Here is a 16,998-nt window from a genome sequence, read left to right as displayed (position 1 = left end):
ATCAAACCTGCGTCCTCATGTATACTAGTCAGATTTGTTTCTGCTGAGCCATGACAGGAACTCCTAATCCTCTTTGTTGTTGGATTTGTTCTGATAGTATTTCTTTCCTCCTTCTCCTTCCTTTTCCCTCTCCCTTCCCTTTCCTCCTCCCTCCCTCCCCTCCTTCCCTTCCTCCTTCCTCCCCTGGCACATGGAATTCCCAGGCAAGGGATCAGATCCAAGCCACAGCTATAACCTACACTGCAGCTGCAACACCACCAGATCCTTTACCCACTGTGCCAGGCCAGGGATCAAACCTACACTCCAGCGCTCCAGAGATACTGCCAATCCCATTGCACCACAGGGGGAACTCCTGGTCTGCTAATACTTCATTGAGGATTTTTGAGTCTATATTATTCCTAGAGGATACTGGTCTACAATTTCTCTTCTTTTGATATCCTTTTGTTAAGTTTTGTTTTGGTATCAGGTAACACTGTCCTGACAGCATGAGTCAGGAAGTGTTCATCCTTGGCTATTCTGGCAAATGTGTGAAGGCTTAGTATTAACTCTTTAAATGTTTAGAATTTACAAGTGAAGCCATCTAGGCTTGACCTTTTGTGAGAAGATTTTTTTTTTATCACTAGCTTAATGTCTTTGCTTTTTACAGATCAATTCATTTCTATTTCTATCTCCACTTGAGTCAGTTTCAGCAGGTTGTTGACCACCATTATCTTAAGACCTATTCTGTCATCTTTCTATCCTATAATGACATTTTACTTTTCTGTACAGAACTTATCATCATTTGATATATTCCTTGTTCATTTATTTTGGGGCTTTTGTTTAAAAAAAAATTTTTTTTAATCTACCTATCCCCCTTGGAATATAAGCTTCACAAAGGCCTTGCATTTTTTTTAAACTAAAGCTCCACAAAGTCTCCACAAGCAGACTCTGTCCTAGCTTCTTCTAAGTAGCCTCACATACCTAGAACAGATTCTATGATGTAGCAGGCAATTAATTTAAAAAAAATTTTTATTATAGTTGATTTACAATGTTCTGTCAATTTCTGCTATACAGCAAAACGACCTAGTTATACACTTATATACGCTCTTTTTTTTCACACTGTCCTCCATCATGCTCCATCACAAATGATTAAGTAGAGTTCCTTGTGCTATACAGCAGGATCTTACTGCCTACAGAATTTCTTAAACATGTAAATGAGTTAATGAAACTGACAGCAGAAAGTTAAGGGAGTTCCTGTCTTAAGGCTTTTATTTTCTCTGCGTAGCAAGAAAAGAGGTCATCTTCTGCAAGAGAGGGCACAGCGGGAGGGGATTATTGAGAAAGAATGGCAACTTTATTTCTATATGACTTTACTGACCATTGCAAAGAATGGAAAAGCAAAGTGATCAGAGAACCGTAACAGGATTGCAATGCTGAGGGTCAATATGAAGTCAGTGATCATGAATCTTAAGGTACTAGTAAGCTGTCCTATAGTATGGATTTCTCCAGAAGCACTAGAGAAAGCAGACAAATTAGTTCATCCATGAAATAAGTGACAGAGATATGGATAAAAAAATGAATGGTCAGTAGTTCCCACTGTGGCTCAGCAGGTTAAGAATCCGACTAGTATCCATGAGGATGCGGGTTCAATCCCTGGCCTCGCTCAGTGGGTGAAGGATCCAGCGTCGTCATGAGCTGTGGTGCAGGTCACAGATGTGGCTCAGATCTGGCGTTGCTGTGGCTGTGGCTGACAGATACAGCTCCAATTTGACCCCTAGCCTGGGAACTTCTATATGCTAAGGGTGTGGCCACGAAAAAAAAAAAAAAAAAAAAAGGATGATCAAGGGGGACCTGGTGTTTACCTGATATTCTGTGGTACTCTATATGGGAAAAGAATCTGAAGAAGCATGGACATGTGGATGCTGAATTACTTAACTGTACAGAAGAAATTATCACCCCATTGTACATCAATTATGCTTTAATAAAATTTAGAAAAAAGTCACAAAAAAATAGAGTTGATGGTACAGGAATAAACAGCCACATCTAAAATGATGAGAGAAGAAAAAAAAGAGAGATAGGAGACAGGTCGGTGGATTAATAGTTGGAAAGAGATTAAAGAACTATCCTAGTGAGAGCAGTTGAAAAGTTGGCATGATAATGGGATACCAACAGAAAATCAGTGATTTGGGAATCAGTGATTTGGAAGTGGTGAAAAGGTCCGGGTTACAACTGAGGGAACAAATGTCTGTGGTTCGGTGGAGGAGGAAAATTTCAGTGCTGAAGAAGTCAAGAAACCATGTGGCCAAGGTCTTAAAAAATTTGGCTGCACAGATGCTGAAATCACCATGAGGTGACCATGAACCTGGCATTAATCCATCCAAGAGTGAAGGAATATGACTCGAAAGTCAGGAGATAACTACAACCAGTAAAAAAGAAGGCTGACAGAGCTAAAATGACATGATGCTCAGAGTGGCATCTTGCTTGCATTTTTTTTTTTTTAACTAAGAGATTCAGGGTGTAAAAATCTAGAGGTGGCATGAAGGAAAGCAAAGAGGAAAATAAACAGGGCGACCAGCATATGCAGAATCTCAGCTGACCCTCCGGAATCCTCATCCTTGTAGCATCCTTTCCTCTTTGAATCTAGGTGGAACCTATGAATATAAGCGATCACTCCTTTGACAATATTATGTGGCCGAAGGGAGAGCACCCTGGGTGGGCCTGGTCTAATCAGGTGAGCCCTCTAAAAGTAGCATTTTTTTCCTGGCTGGTTGCAGAAGATGATGTCAGAGAGATGCACTCCAGCTGGCCTGGAAGAAAGCAAATGTCCATGTTGTTAACTGCCTAAGAGGGCCACATGGCCGAGGACTACAGGTGGCTTCTGGCAGCTGAGAGTCACCCCTAGCTGGAAACTATCAGGAAAATGGGGGTCTTACCACCATAGCTGCAATGAAATGAATTCTGCTAACAACAAACAAGATGGCAAGAGGGCTGTAGATGGTAACTACAGCCTCAGGTGACATCTTGATTTCAGCCCAGTGAGACCCAGAGCAGAGCCTCTAGCAAAGTCATTGCCTGGACTTCTGATCAAATAACACATTTCTGTCTTTTAAGCTGCTAAGAGTGTGGTTATTTATTATAGAGGAACAGAAACTAAAACTGTGACCATAAACAGCTTACCCAGGAGAATCCAAGTTTACGCATGCTGTCTTTGCATAATTAATAGTGCCCCCTTCCACTCTCAAGTGAGCCTGGATTATACGGTCGCCCTAAACAATAATTTCACCTCCCAACTCCTACAAAGTCAGGGGGATGTGGGAAAAGAGACAGGCACTGCCAGGAAGGGCTGTGGGGGAGGTGGAGCACCTAGAGGAAAGCTGAATTTCTTTTAGGACGAGGGGGTAAAAGAAGTGCTTAGAGAAGCAGGGGAAGCGAAGGGAGTCTACTGATGAAAGAGCAGCAGTTCTCTTATTTTATTTATTTATTTTTAGGGCCTCACCCCATGTCATATGGAGGTTCCCAGACTAGGGGTCCAATTGGAGCAACAGCTGCCGGCCTACACCACAGCTCACGGCAATGCCGGATCCTTAACCCACTGAGCAAGGCCAGGGATCGAACCTGCAACCTCATGGTTCCTAGTCGGATTCATTTCTGCTGTGCCACTACGGGAACTCCAGGAGGAGCAGTTCTCAAGGGACCGGAGATGTGAGGACCATTAGAAGGCTGGGGTGGGGCCAGGAAGCACAAACAGATCACAGGGGTAATAAGAGTGCCATGCAAGATGAGTGGCCGGTCACCTTCAACTGTGACACTGACTGATAATGATAGGTCGGAGCCACAGTGGACAAGTCTCAGCAGTTTCTCTGAGAATCAAGAGGCACTGGCCTTAGGACTAGATCTTGCAGATTTTGTTTCGATTTTCTTTATGTGTGTATCTTTACTCCTGGTGTATAACTTGCTACAAGTGAGGATACTGTCTTATGACTTAAAAAACAAAAAAAACAAAAACAGTCTTCCTGCCTAGTTCGGCACTAGGTACAAAGTAATTGTTTAATTATGACATGTAACTATTTAGAACTGAACCAGAGCAAGGCCAAGAAGCATACCTCTTCCTCAGGGAACTTCTAGCATTGGAGAGAGGTGAGGTGAGGTAAGCTGACCACATGAAAGTTATACTGCTTCCGACAAAGGCAACCTTCTCAATTGTTCCAAGTCTATAGAAACATTATTTTCTCTGACTCCTTAAATGGTTTAATGTCATTAATGCTCAAACAGCTACACTGGATATATGCAGGTGGCCCATTAATATTTTTAAAAAGCAGTAATATTAATAGGTTGTTAAACAATTCAAAGACTTTGTCATTTATAGGTTTTGAAGAACAGACTAACTCCATCCAGAGGTGAAGCCTGCCATCTGCTGGGAAGAAAGGCGAAATTTCCATACCACCAACGAAGTTACATAACTACCTCTACTGAGGGCTTCTACCAACAAACGGGCCTGCGGTGCGAGTGCAGTCTGTACACACACCCACTTCCTGCCATGGAGTAACCATGTGGGAATTGGTCAGATTTCTCTTGGTAAAGTGAAGGCCAGCATAAGCAGATATCTGAAGATAAGGCATAGGGGAGGGAGGGCAAGGAACGGAAGCAGGCTTGTTGATTTCCAGCCTTCCCCGCATGTTTAGAAACGGTTAAGAGTTCCAGTTTGGGAAGATGAAAAAGTCCCAGACATGGATGGCAGTGATAGTTGCACAACAATGTGATTGTACTTAATGCCCGTGAGCTGTACTGATTTAGGAGAAAAACACGATCGTCTCTGTGGCTGAACAGAAATCCTTGCTCTGATGTAAGGCTTTCTCCTCTGGGTGGCAGACTGTATTCTCCCAGCAGAACTGCAGTGATCGCTCTCACGGCACAAGCTGCACTGCCATGGGACAGGACCGCCACTCCAGCATCACCCAGTGACGTTCCTTCTCCCGACTGCAACCAACACAGTGGGGCAGAGTGTCCCTGCATCACATGACCGCAAGGTCACGCAAGGCCGTGCCGCTCTCCCCCAGCTCTCCAGGGATGCTGGTCGTCCATGTGTTCCCTCCAGGACTGCTCTCTCCTAAAGCCCAGCCGCCACGCTGTGAAAAGCATGAGCCACGTTCAGAGGCCACATAGAGGTGGTTCCCGTTGACCAGTCCAGCCTTGCAATGTGAACAAGCATTTCTGTTGACGTGGTTGATTCAGTCACAGAGACAGTGTTTTCTACTGGATTATAATTTTTAAAAGAATACTTCATTCAAACAACTACGCATAATATTTACCAGGATTTCTATTACCATATTTAAGTGTTTCTGATTTGGAGGAAGATCCTTTCAAAGTACTTTAGATACAGTATTGTTGTTGGGTTTTGAAAATCACTGATAAATGATCTTTAACCCTAACCTTTCCCATCTCAGCTGATGGCAATCCCATCTTCCGGCTGCTTAGGAAAAAATCATAGGGTTTCCTTTGAATCCTTTCCTCTCACAAGCCACATCCAACCCATGAGGCAGGTTTATAAAATACATCCTAATTCAACCCTTTTACCACCTCTGCTGCTAACATCCTACCACATTAATTACTGCAATCATTTCCGAAATGGCCTGCTTCTCTCTCTTCCTTCCACTGTTTACTCTTTACATGGCATTCAAACTGATCATTTTAAAATATCAATCAAGGAGTTCCCTCGTGGCTCAGCAGGTTAAGGATCTGGCATTGTCACTGCTGTGTCACTGGTTACAGCTGTGTCTCGGGTTTGATCCCTGGCCCGGGAACTTCCACATGGCATGGGGTGTGACCAAAAATAAACAAATCAAGAAAATAAAATACAAATCAATTCAAGCCATTTTCCTACTCAAAACCCTATACAGACTCACTTCACTCAGAGTAAAAGCCAAAGTCCGTCCAACGGCCCTTGTTAGTACCTCTTTGACCCTCTCTCCTCCGACTTTCCCACTGCTCACCCCACACTGGCTACTCTGGCCCTTTTGCTGTTCCCTGAATTCACAGGCACATTCTTGCGCTAGGACCTCAACCCTGAGAACGCCTGCCCTTCTCCAGACGTCTGCAGAGGGACATCTAAGACTATGCGAATCTCACCTTTTCAGCAAGGCCTATAAGACACTCCCCATTCTTGCTCTTGATTCCTCTTCTGGATTTTTTGTTCCTGTGAGAGTCCACTGTAAATTGGCGGAGGGGTTCTGACCCATGCATTCAGATACTCAGCCTCCTTTCATCTAAGGACTCTGCCTCTGCTGGTTTCCCTGGAGACCCTTTCGTTTGGCCAATGTATGCAGGAGTGGGAAGCGCAAAGATAGAGGATGGAGAAGACACACCCGCTTTAAATGACCTTGACCCCGAAGTAACACAGATCACTTCCAAACAAACACCACTGCTGAGAGCTAGTCATATGGCCCATGTGGCTACAAGGAGGATGGGCTATATAATCCAGGGACGTGTCCAGGAAGAAAAGGAAAACATGGATATTGGAAAGTACTTCTAATCACTAAGTATCTTTGTGCTCTCCTTACCTATGCATAGAACACACTCAAACCTCTCCCTCCCCACCCCTCCAAAAGCAAATCTGAAGCCCCATTCAGTCATGTAACTACTAGTGCAGGACCTCTGGCTCTGGCACAGTCCCCTTCATCAAGGCCACATGCGGCTCCTTATGACACAGCCTATGAACTAAAAGGCAAGTTACCTGCACCCGCCCTCCCGAGCCCCAATAGACAACAGCAGAACAGGAGCAGAAGGTTCTTCATCATCCAATGCCAGAGGGGCTCTGGCATGCCCCCAGTAGAGGCTATAAAACCTTCACAACCCTCCTCTTTTCAGAGCAAGTTCTGGATCCTTAAAAAATGGTTTTACAGCTCAGTCAGGCTCATGGTTTCATTGCTAATATAATTCCCTCAAAAACTTAGGAGGCCTTTGATCTATTTGTTCCAGTCAGTTCCATGTGCCAATAACCACACACAAAGTTCTTTCCCGGACATAATTCTCAATCCTGATTTATGTGTTTGCCTCCATGTCTTTTGCTTTCAACTAACAGAGACCACCTGGAGGCCATATGAAACAACAGGTCAGGGGTTTCCCACTCTGGCTGCAAAAGAGAATCACTTGGGGGAACTTTCAAAACCTGCCTGGGTCCAGGTGTCATGTTCTGGGCCCATTAACTCAGAAGCTGTGTAGACAGGAGCAAGGTGATTCTGATGAACAGCCAGAAAGAACCCACACCCTTCATCTGATCTTTGCCATGGGACTGAGTCACTTTTTTTTGATTGTTCTCAAAAGTCTTTCTGGCTCTTATCTCTTGCTCTTTAGAAGCATCTATTTTTCCTTTCACTGTCCCAACTGTCAGAACTTTCTCTATTCCCTTTCATTTTTTTTCCTTGAAAATTAGCCAATTCCTTCTTAAGCTCATCCCTTTCTGGTAATACCCTACCACAACAGCCAACCCGCAGTCTGATCTTTTCCAACATCTGACCTAGAGTTCACTTGGCACGAAGCAGTTCTTCCAACTTATCATGGATGACAAATTTACCAAACTGGTCACCACTGCAGAGCCTGGGCTTCTTTCTCATCTCCAATATCAGTGCGCTGACTTCTAAGCCAATGAAACAAATTTTAAGATTTTGTTTTAACAGAACTCCACTTCCAGTACCAACAACTGTAGCAAAAACTAGAACCTCAGTTAGCTTAACACAAAGTTTCTCCCTTGCTCCCAGCAGTCACCCAGGTTGGCAAGATATTCTTCTCTACTCGTTGCTTAAGGACCCAGACTCCTCTCCTATTATGGTTTCACCCTCTCAGGCTCCTGATGACATTCTCTCCACCAAGCTGATAGAGAGGACAGAAAAGGCACCCAGCTATTAGCACTCTTGTTCTGGGAAGACACACATCACTCTGATCACATTCCACTGCTAAGAGCTAGTCACGTGGTCCTTTTGGATCCAATGGGGCTGAGAAAGTTAGTCTAGATGTATGCCCAGCAAGCACAGGAAAAGAGTGATGTTTGATGAGCCCCAGTGGCCTCTTTTAATAGCGCTTAAAGGAGTTCCCGTCGTGGCGCAGGGGTTAACGAATCCAACTAGGAACCATGAGGTTGCGGGTTCGGTCCCTGCCCTGGCTCAGTGGGTTAATGATCCGGCGTTGCCATGAGCTGTGGTGTAGGTTGCAGACGTGGCTCGGATCCTGCGTTGCTGCGGCTCAGGCATAGGCCGGCAACTACAGCTCCATTAGACCCCTAGCCTGGGAACCTCCACATGCCTTGGGAGCGGCCTAAGAAATGGCAAAAAAAAAAAAAAATAGCGCTTAAAATTTAAGCTCCATCAGGGTAGAATCTTTGGTTTGTTAAAAAATGTATCTCACATGCTTGTATAGTGCCTGGGACATAGCAGGTGCTCAAAAAATATCTCCTGAATAAATAACAAACGGACAGAATGAATTACAGGTATGGTACCATATGGAAATTTTTCCTATAATAAAGGCATATGAATGGATAGATGACTAAAACAATAATGAATTATACTGCATAGTTACTTAGATAAAACACTAAACAGAAACTTTTCAAAAAAATCATATAAACTTCCAAGCACCAATACTACATATATCAAATCTACAATGCAAATTCATATATAAACTGGTTAAATGCACACTAAATTCATCTTTCATGAACACAGAGAAACATTCATTCAAAATATTAGCACAAAAAAATTTTTTTTAAAAAGTAATGTCTTCAAAGCATGGAAGGATATAACTAGCTCATTACTCAAATATCATTTGTTATGGTTAGTGGTATGATTATTACAATCATTAGTGTTGTGATATTGTTCTCTGTGCTAAATTCTGTAATTTCTATTTCTACAATTAAACTGAAGTCAGAATTGAATATATATATCTAAGTATAAACACAATTATATTAGTATAAACAGAATTAAATACATGTATGTGTGTACATATATATTATATATTAGTATAAACACTGTGGATGATCTTCAAAGAAATTACTATTAAACTGATCAGACTTCTTTTTGTTCAGTGGAAGCTTTTTACTCACATCATCCTCAAAGAACAGGGGCACTGCACATAGAGCCCTAGTCTTACACACACACACACACACACACACACACACACACACACTGCTAAAAAACCTTACCAGTATGCATCCATCATACATAATGCATCAAAATTCAGAACTAATACATTTAAGATACCAGCTTCAAAATTATGCATGCTAATAATACCCGATTTTTCCTGAATTCTTAAGTCATTATAATAAAAATGAATTAACTAAAAAAAAAGCTGAAATAAAAATATCAATGGGGATAAGACAGTTCACAAGAGCGCTGCAAGGATAAAAAAGGAACAATTCACCTATGATTTTTATACTTTATGTATGCTATAGATCAATGAAAAAGTTCAACAGACTATATGAAAAACTGCTTTGTATATCATAAAGCAATATTCAAACAGTCACTTACCTTTAAATAAATGTAAAATTCCCATTTTTTTCCTTTCTTTTCTTTTCTTTTTTTTTTGTCTTTTTAGGGCCACACCTGTGGCATATGGAGGTTCCCAGTCCAATCGGAGGTATGGACCACAGCCACAGCCAGAGCAGTGTGGGATCTGAGCCGCGTCTGCGACCTACGCTACAGCTCATGGCAATGCCAGATCCTTAGCCTACTGAACGAGACCAGGGATCGAACCTGCATCCTCATGGATGGTAGTTGGGTTTGTTAACCACTGAGCCATGACAGGAACTCCAAAATTCCCATTTCTATACAGGTTTCAAATTAGCTAAATGAGCAAGTTCAAACTAAAGTGAAAAAGAAGTTCCTCATTCTCCTAGCTCCAACATCTTGAATAAGAATTTTCAGTGGGTACGTTCCAGAGAATTCGATCATTATGAAAGGAAACAACGCAAAGAGCTATCTATCTCAGTGTACAGAGTCAGACTAAGCAAAAAAACAGTTGAAAATATTAACATAGTGTCAATTAACACAGTGGGACACTTAAGAAAAAGTCACAATTTGAAAATCTGTAAATTCTCTCCAGTCAATGAAAAAGAGAAGAAAATACTGATGTTTGGAGTTCCCATTGTGGCTCAGCAGTTAACAAATCCAACTAGGAGCCATGAGGTGGCGGGCTCGATCCCTGGCCTCGCTCAGTTGGTTAAGAATCCAGCTTTGCCAGGAGCTATGGTGTAGGTCACAGACACGGCAGGGATTCTGGCGTGTAGGCCAGGAGCTGTAGCTCCGATTGGACCCCCAGCCTGGGAAACTCCATATAATGCAGGTGCAGCCCTAAAAAGTCAAAAAAAGTTAATACTGTTTTTTTTTTCTTTGTTTGTTTAAAAAAATTAAAATAATGACTCCTCAACCAAAAAATATTGGAATTTACAAAATAATAAGACCCAGGATAAAATGTTCAGTTTAATACAATTTTATGGTTTAATTGCAACTGAAAACCTATTTAATTAAAAAAAAAGTATCTCTAACACATTGTCAGAGATTGTAGGAAGTATACACTTGATTAAAGTTCATTTTTTGTTTTTAACTAATCTCTGATATGAACTTACTTGCTTTTTTTTTTTCTTGGTTGAGTTTAAGAAGGTTAACTAGAAGAAAAAAGGAAAAAACCCTTGCTTCGAAGTTCTCTAATACTTAAAATCCAGTAGGATGACCAGGCTTAAGAATTTAGATCCTGAATTATACCTATTACCCTGAGTATTTTTCTACCTTTTAGCAAACCAACCAACCAACCAACCAGCCAACACTAGAGGAAAAGGTTTTAAAAACAAGGCTAAAACAACCGTTTGGAAATAAAAGTATGGCATTTCTAAAACTCTGGAGATAGGAGTTCCCCGTCATTGCTCAGTGGTTAAAGAATCCGACTAGGAACCATGAAGTTGCAGGTTCGATCCCTGGCCTTGCTCAGTGGGTTAAGGATCCGGCATTGCCATGAGCTGTGGTGTAGGTCACAGACAGGGCTCGGATCCCGCGTTGCTGTGGCTGTGGTGTAGGCTGGCGGCTACAGCTCCAATTCGACCCAACCCCTAGCCTGGGAACCTCCCTATGCTATGGTCCCAGAAAAAGGCAAAAAGACTAAATAAATAAATAAAAAAATACAACTCTGGAAATAAACTGAGAGAAGGGAAGAAAAAAATGAATGATGCTAAACTTGTTACATGATTTATAAACACCGCAGAAAAATTAGATGTCGCCCTTCATTCAAATATTGTTATTTAAAAGACGACTTCTGAAAGTAAGGACATCAATGTGGCAATTGTACAACACAGTTATTTCCCCTTCTTTAGAGATTAAAAAATTATATCCTTCATTTCATGCAGCTTTCTTTGCAACATCTAAACCTATAAGCATCAAGAAAATTTGCTTGAAAAAAACAACTTTGAAGTTTCCTTAAAGCTCAGAGAGTAAGTCTTTTGAGGTGGGGGATAGTATCTCCAGGATAATTTTACAAGAAGACGACACTTGGAAAGGGAGCACTTCACATTCCATTTTACTGAATAAAAGGGACTGTGTCAGACGTAATAATACCTTCGTCTCCCAGAACTTTAAAAACTCTGATTTTCAAATTAAGAGGGGAAGCACAACATAGCAGCAACCTTTGTCCTAAATGTAAGTGTTAGCATTTTCTTACGCCACTTTCTTATCTGGTAGGCATCTATTAGGAAAGTGACCCTCAAGCGTCTATGGATGAAAAAGATAAGCGCTGGGGACAGAGACTGAGACACAAAGCAGTTACCCAGGAGGAATGCTCCTTCATCTGGTGTTGGTTGCTGTGCGGGCCACTGGCATGACCACGCCAAAAGCAATTTTGGCAGAGCTGGTAGTTGTGGCACTGCTGGCATCGGTACCGGAAACCCATCATACTCTCGCAGCGGCAATAGGAGCACTCCACGGGATGGAAGACTTGCGAGGTGGGGGGGGTCAGAGGGAGAAAGAGGTCATTTTCATTTGGAGATAAAGTCAATACAGTGGAAAACCAAATATAACGTAAAAGCAAAGGTGAAAACAAAACTAGAACTGAGGAATCTAAACTCCTCTATTTAGCTAGAACAGCCACTTGCTAGAACAAAAAGACAATAAATAAGAACAAAATTTTCAATTTAGAAAAGATTACAATCCACCTTAGAAAACAAGGAATTTCCTTCTTTAAAATAACATTCATGTCTCAAGGTTTAGGTTAACATACAAGTAAGGAGGAGAGACACTTTCACTCCACAGTTTCTCTGCAAACCTATTAAGAGATGTAGATGGGTGTACTTTTTTGTTTCCGTCACTAACATCAAATCCGTGAGAACCAAGACGACATGCTGTGTGTCTCTGTTACCTGTCCAATGGTATTTTACACAGTACCTTGGACTGAAGCCTTCAAATGTTGGCTGAATTAAACACTACTAAATACCTGGCAGAAATGGTAACTAGTAAAAAAGTAAGGCTAGTCATATCAAAATACTAGTTTTAGAGAGTTCCCTTGTGGCGCAGCTGGTTAAGGATGCAGTATTGTCACTGCAGTGGCACAGGTCACTGCTATTGTGCAGGTCTGATCCCTGCTGCAGGTGTGGCCAAAAAAAAAAAAGGGCATTAGTTTTAGGTAAGAACTCTTAAGTATCAGCATAAAATACTCTAACCACCGAAGGGGAAGTGATTTGGAGGAAGGAAAGCTCTCTTCTCCACACAGCATCTGACCTCATGAAAAGCTGGCAAGTGGCAGTCAGGGTTTATAGGGGTTACTGGGGTTCTCTTATAGCCTGAAAGTCCAGTTCACTGACTGGAACGTGAACAATAAATCACCAATAAATCACAACTGTACATTACAGATTATTTATACTTCTAAATGTTGTTAGCATAATGGTTCCCTCTGGCAATTCAATTCTGAACACAAGAAATAGAAGTCAACAGGAAAGAAGGATATAATAATCAAATCTTCACAGAACAACTCTTTCTGCACTATGTATACAAAGGCAATCTTATCTTAATGATAAAGATTTTTAGTCCTGCTTCCAAAAATGCATATTAACTGCAGAATCAAGATTTCCTCAAAACAGGAAACTCCCCTGTGGCACAGCCAGTTGCCACAATTGCAGCACGGGTTCCATCCCTGGACTGGGAACTTCCACACGCTCCAGGTATGGCCCCCCCCAAAAAAAAGATTCAAAACAAACAATAACAACAGCAAAACCTGAGAACTGGTGAGTAAAATAATATAACAAGATCACTAAAGAATAACAGAAAAGTAAAATCTAGAATGAGAAATGCAAAGGCTATACTTCCTATAAGAAATTTAAATTTGTCATCAAATATTTCTAAGGATTAATGAACATGCTAAAAAAGAGTCTGTGCTTGACATTAAAACTATACAATCTAGCAGAGTTCTGCCAGAGGATATACTCCCAACATCAATGCAGTTAACACCCGTGCAGCCAATATTTATGATTTTGTTCAATAATCTGGGCTAATATTGATATATGCATAGCAATAGTAATATTAAATATATTCTGGTAATTTTAGCTGAATGTGTATGTTCACATGATTTTTCTTCTCTTCTAAACCAGTCGAGAGTCAGAGCTCACACCGGTCAGTGGGATGGGCGACCAGGTGGAAGGGGACAGGATCAACAAGTGTGCTAAATAAGGCCAGGTTTTGGTAAAAGTATTCTTTTTGGAAGACTGCTTCATGTGGTGGTTATCTTCTTATATAGAATAGACTTGGATTAGGAAACCAATATAAAACATGCCGCTTTTACTTAGGCAAATATTTGTCCTTATGAATAGTAACTTCAATACAATTCAAGATGACATACTTCATAGGAAGTAAAGGGCTCAAACAAAAAAAACCTCTAGAAATACCATAACTTTAGAATGTGTTTCCCACTAAAAAAATGTAGATCTGCAGACAGATGTTACTGTGACAGTTAATATGTTTTATTTCCAGATATTTCAATGATTTCATAATATTTCTGTTTCTGAGAAAAATGGTATCACTAACCACATAAGCAAGGAATTGGTAAATAATATACCACATACAAAGTCACAACGAAATGTTCACATGGATAACAATGCATCTTAACAAATGAGATTCTCTACTTGGTATAGCAGATACGAAATGATTTTATGAAAATGAACTGGATATGAAACTACTAAAACATTCATGGCTATAAAAGTCCTGCCCATCCCAAAGAACCAATAATACTGTAATAATTTTTTTTTGGCCTTTTTTAGGGCTGCACCCACGGCATACGGAAGTTCCCGGGCTAGGGGTCGAATCAGAGCTGTAGCTGTCGGCCTGCACCACAGCTCACGGCAACGCTGGATCCTCAACCCACTGAGGGAGGCCAGGGATGAACCTGTGTCCTCATGGATACTAGTCAGATTCGTTTCTGCTGAGCCACGACAGGAACTCCCAATAATACTGTAATCATTTGACAGTATAAATCTCTATCCAAAAATTCTGTTAAAAAATTTAGCTGTTTTAATCTTCTCGAGAGATTCCAGAACTTTAGGAAAATAATCCTGAATCTAAGGACTTGTGAACTCAAGCCGTAAGTGGACAAAAGGCTGAGAGGTTTGTTGTTGTGTTTTGTTTTAATGGCATGAAAAGGAAGGGGAGAAAATAAAAAGACCATGTTAGAGTTCTCTCATTCTTGTAAACTGGTGTGTGTGTGTGTGTGTGTGTGTGTGTGTCCTTGCCCTTGGCATGTGGAAGTTCCTGGGCCAGGGACGGAACCCACGGCAGAGCAGTGACCTGAGCCTCCGCAGTGACAATGCTGCATCCTTAACCCAGGGTACCACAAGAGAACGCCAGGGTTCTCTCATTCTTACAAAATAAAGAAAGAGGACTCTGCCTTTCAGGGCCTCTCGGCTATCACTCCTCCTTTTGTGGAATGAAGACAGGCAAGAGCCTTGTGAGAAGGGAGGTTCCAGAGAAAGATGAGGGCCTTTCCTTTAATGAACTCGAACAACCTAAACAAGGAGATAAACTGATAGCAACAGCAGAAAAATGTAAGAAATCCCTAAGAGATAAGTATCATTTCCATCCCAAGCAAAACAAAGATTTAAGTCAAGTTACTGGGAAGGACACTGAGAGTAATTCAACAGTAAAGGAAAAAACTGAATACGGGTGAAACCCAGTAGTACCAAATTCTGTCTTAGCTATTTTCCTTTAAATTATTCCAAAATAATTTTAGTTTTAGTGGTTGATATTGAACATATCCAATTTTTTGGAGCCATGTTTTTCATAAATTGAGGGGAGAAAGGAAGCATGGCTAAGTCAGGTGGGTTCAAGAAGAAAACACCCATCTGGAATCTTGAGGGGAAAGCCGAGAGTTTGAACCACAAAGTTTTATGACCTGATATTACTACCTTTTGGTATCCTATCCAAGTAATAACTCTTCTCTTTTTTTTTTTTTTTTTTTGAGAAATAAATATTCCTCTTTTGAAAGCTAAAACCACAAATTCAAATGATGGAGGGCCAGCGAATATCCACTATAATTTTCAATGATAACAGCTATGGACATTACAAATACTGTCAGTTCATATACTTCATAATGCATGAGAAACCGAATGATAAAAACTGCGCTTACCATTCTCAACATGAGCAAGCCTATGCATGAGAGGTAGCCAGACAAGGCACTGGGGAGGAGGATCGGCCATCATTGTATCTAAAAACATATTTAGCATTATCTTTTTCTGCGAAGAGAAGAAAAACAAATGCACTTTTTATTTTCTAAATATCTTCAAACTCCATGATTACATTACTTAGGATTCTCCCAACAAAGTTGTAATGAATTACATTGGAAATCTTATAGCAAAATAAATATTTTGCATTCCTACAGATTACTACATACTCTCCCATGCTATAACCACTATTGCTATATTCAAACATACTTCCATATACATTATTTTGAGTCTTAGAACAACTATATAAGATAAATAGGCTAAGTATTACCATCTTCATTTTACAGATGAGATAATAAAGAAATAACACATTTAAATGACTTGTAAAGGTCTAACCCAAATCAGGACAACTCAAGTATCCTTCAAATACTATTTCTGTTATCCAGTGGGGGGGAGGGGGGGACCAATGTCACACACCTGATTATAGCACAACATCAGTGGGGGCAGGAATTAAGACCATCTGGTTGTCTACTACATTTCCAGCATTCATAACAGTGCCAGGCCCTAGGACGTAAATGATGAATAAATACTAGAAGTTTCCATTGTGGCTCAGTGGGTTAAGACCCTGACATAGTATCCATAAGGACGCGGGTTAGATCCTTGGCCTTGCTCAGTGCGTTAAGGATCTGACGTTGCCATCAGCTGTGGTGGAGTTCACAGATGCAGCTTAGGTCTGGCATTGCTATCGCTGAGGTGTAGGAGGGCAGCTGTAGCTCCAACTCAACCCCTAGCCCGGAAATTTCCATATGCTGTGGGTGCGGCCCTAAAAAAAAAAAAAATAAAGATAAACAAAAAAAAATGCGTCAGGAGCAAATGCTTGGATATCACTTAACAACTTTCCCATTAATAGAAGAGAAAACTGAAGCTCAGAGCAGTACTTTGACCAAGTCATAGAGATGGTTACAATAAGGATGAGATTAAAACTTAAATATCCAAATGCCCATCACAGTACTCCCTTCAGTGTACCATCTCCTGGCTAGACTGCATTTTTCTGCTCCATCTTCATTTCTCTCTTTTAAAGAAACATACAGTAAGCTTCCACTGTATGTGAAACATTGATATAATTAAGTCCCATAGGGACAAAGAAAATTAGAAATGTCTAGGAGAAAAATAGTCATATGATGTAGGTAGAACAGATCCTTAATATTTCAAGTGAATGAATTTTCTTTTTATTTCTCCTAACCTGCAAAGTACCTTTACAGCTCTAAAAGGAAAAAGGATAACAAAGTAGTGCCATACAACCCAGGGAGAGAGTTCTAGAATGGAAACCTAGATCTCAAGGCCCTCACTTC

At 40.9% G+C, this 16,998-nt stretch overlaps 1 protein-coding gene across 19 annotated transcripts in view; it reads right to left on the bottom strand.

Annotated features, from left to right (window-relative positions):
* DTNB (dystrobrevin beta) overlaps positions 1-16,998 on the bottom strand; it is a 247,703-nt gene that overhangs the window by 139,409 nt on the left and 91,296 nt on the right. For all 19 annotated transcript variants that reach the window (XM_047782486.1, XM_047782488.1, XM_047782490.1 and 16 more), the window contains 2 exons: positions 15,613-15,718; positions 11,773-11,939 (listed from right to left, as the gene is read on the bottom strand). In XM_047782486.1, the coding sequence (XP_047638442.1) occupies positions 11,773-11,939; positions 15,613-15,718 (273 nt within the window). The remainder of the gene's footprint in view (positions 1-11,772; positions 11,940-15,612; positions 15,719-16,998) is intronic.

Source organism: Phacochoerus africanus, chromosome 5 (assembly GCF_016906955.1).
Source record: "Phacochoerus africanus isolate WHEZ1 chromosome 5, ROS_Pafr_v1, whole genome shotgun sequence".
Taxonomy (NCBI): Eukaryota; Metazoa; Chordata; class Mammalia; order Artiodactyla; family Suidae; genus Phacochoerus; species Phacochoerus africanus.
This window is presented reverse-complemented; position numbering and strand designations above follow the sequence as displayed.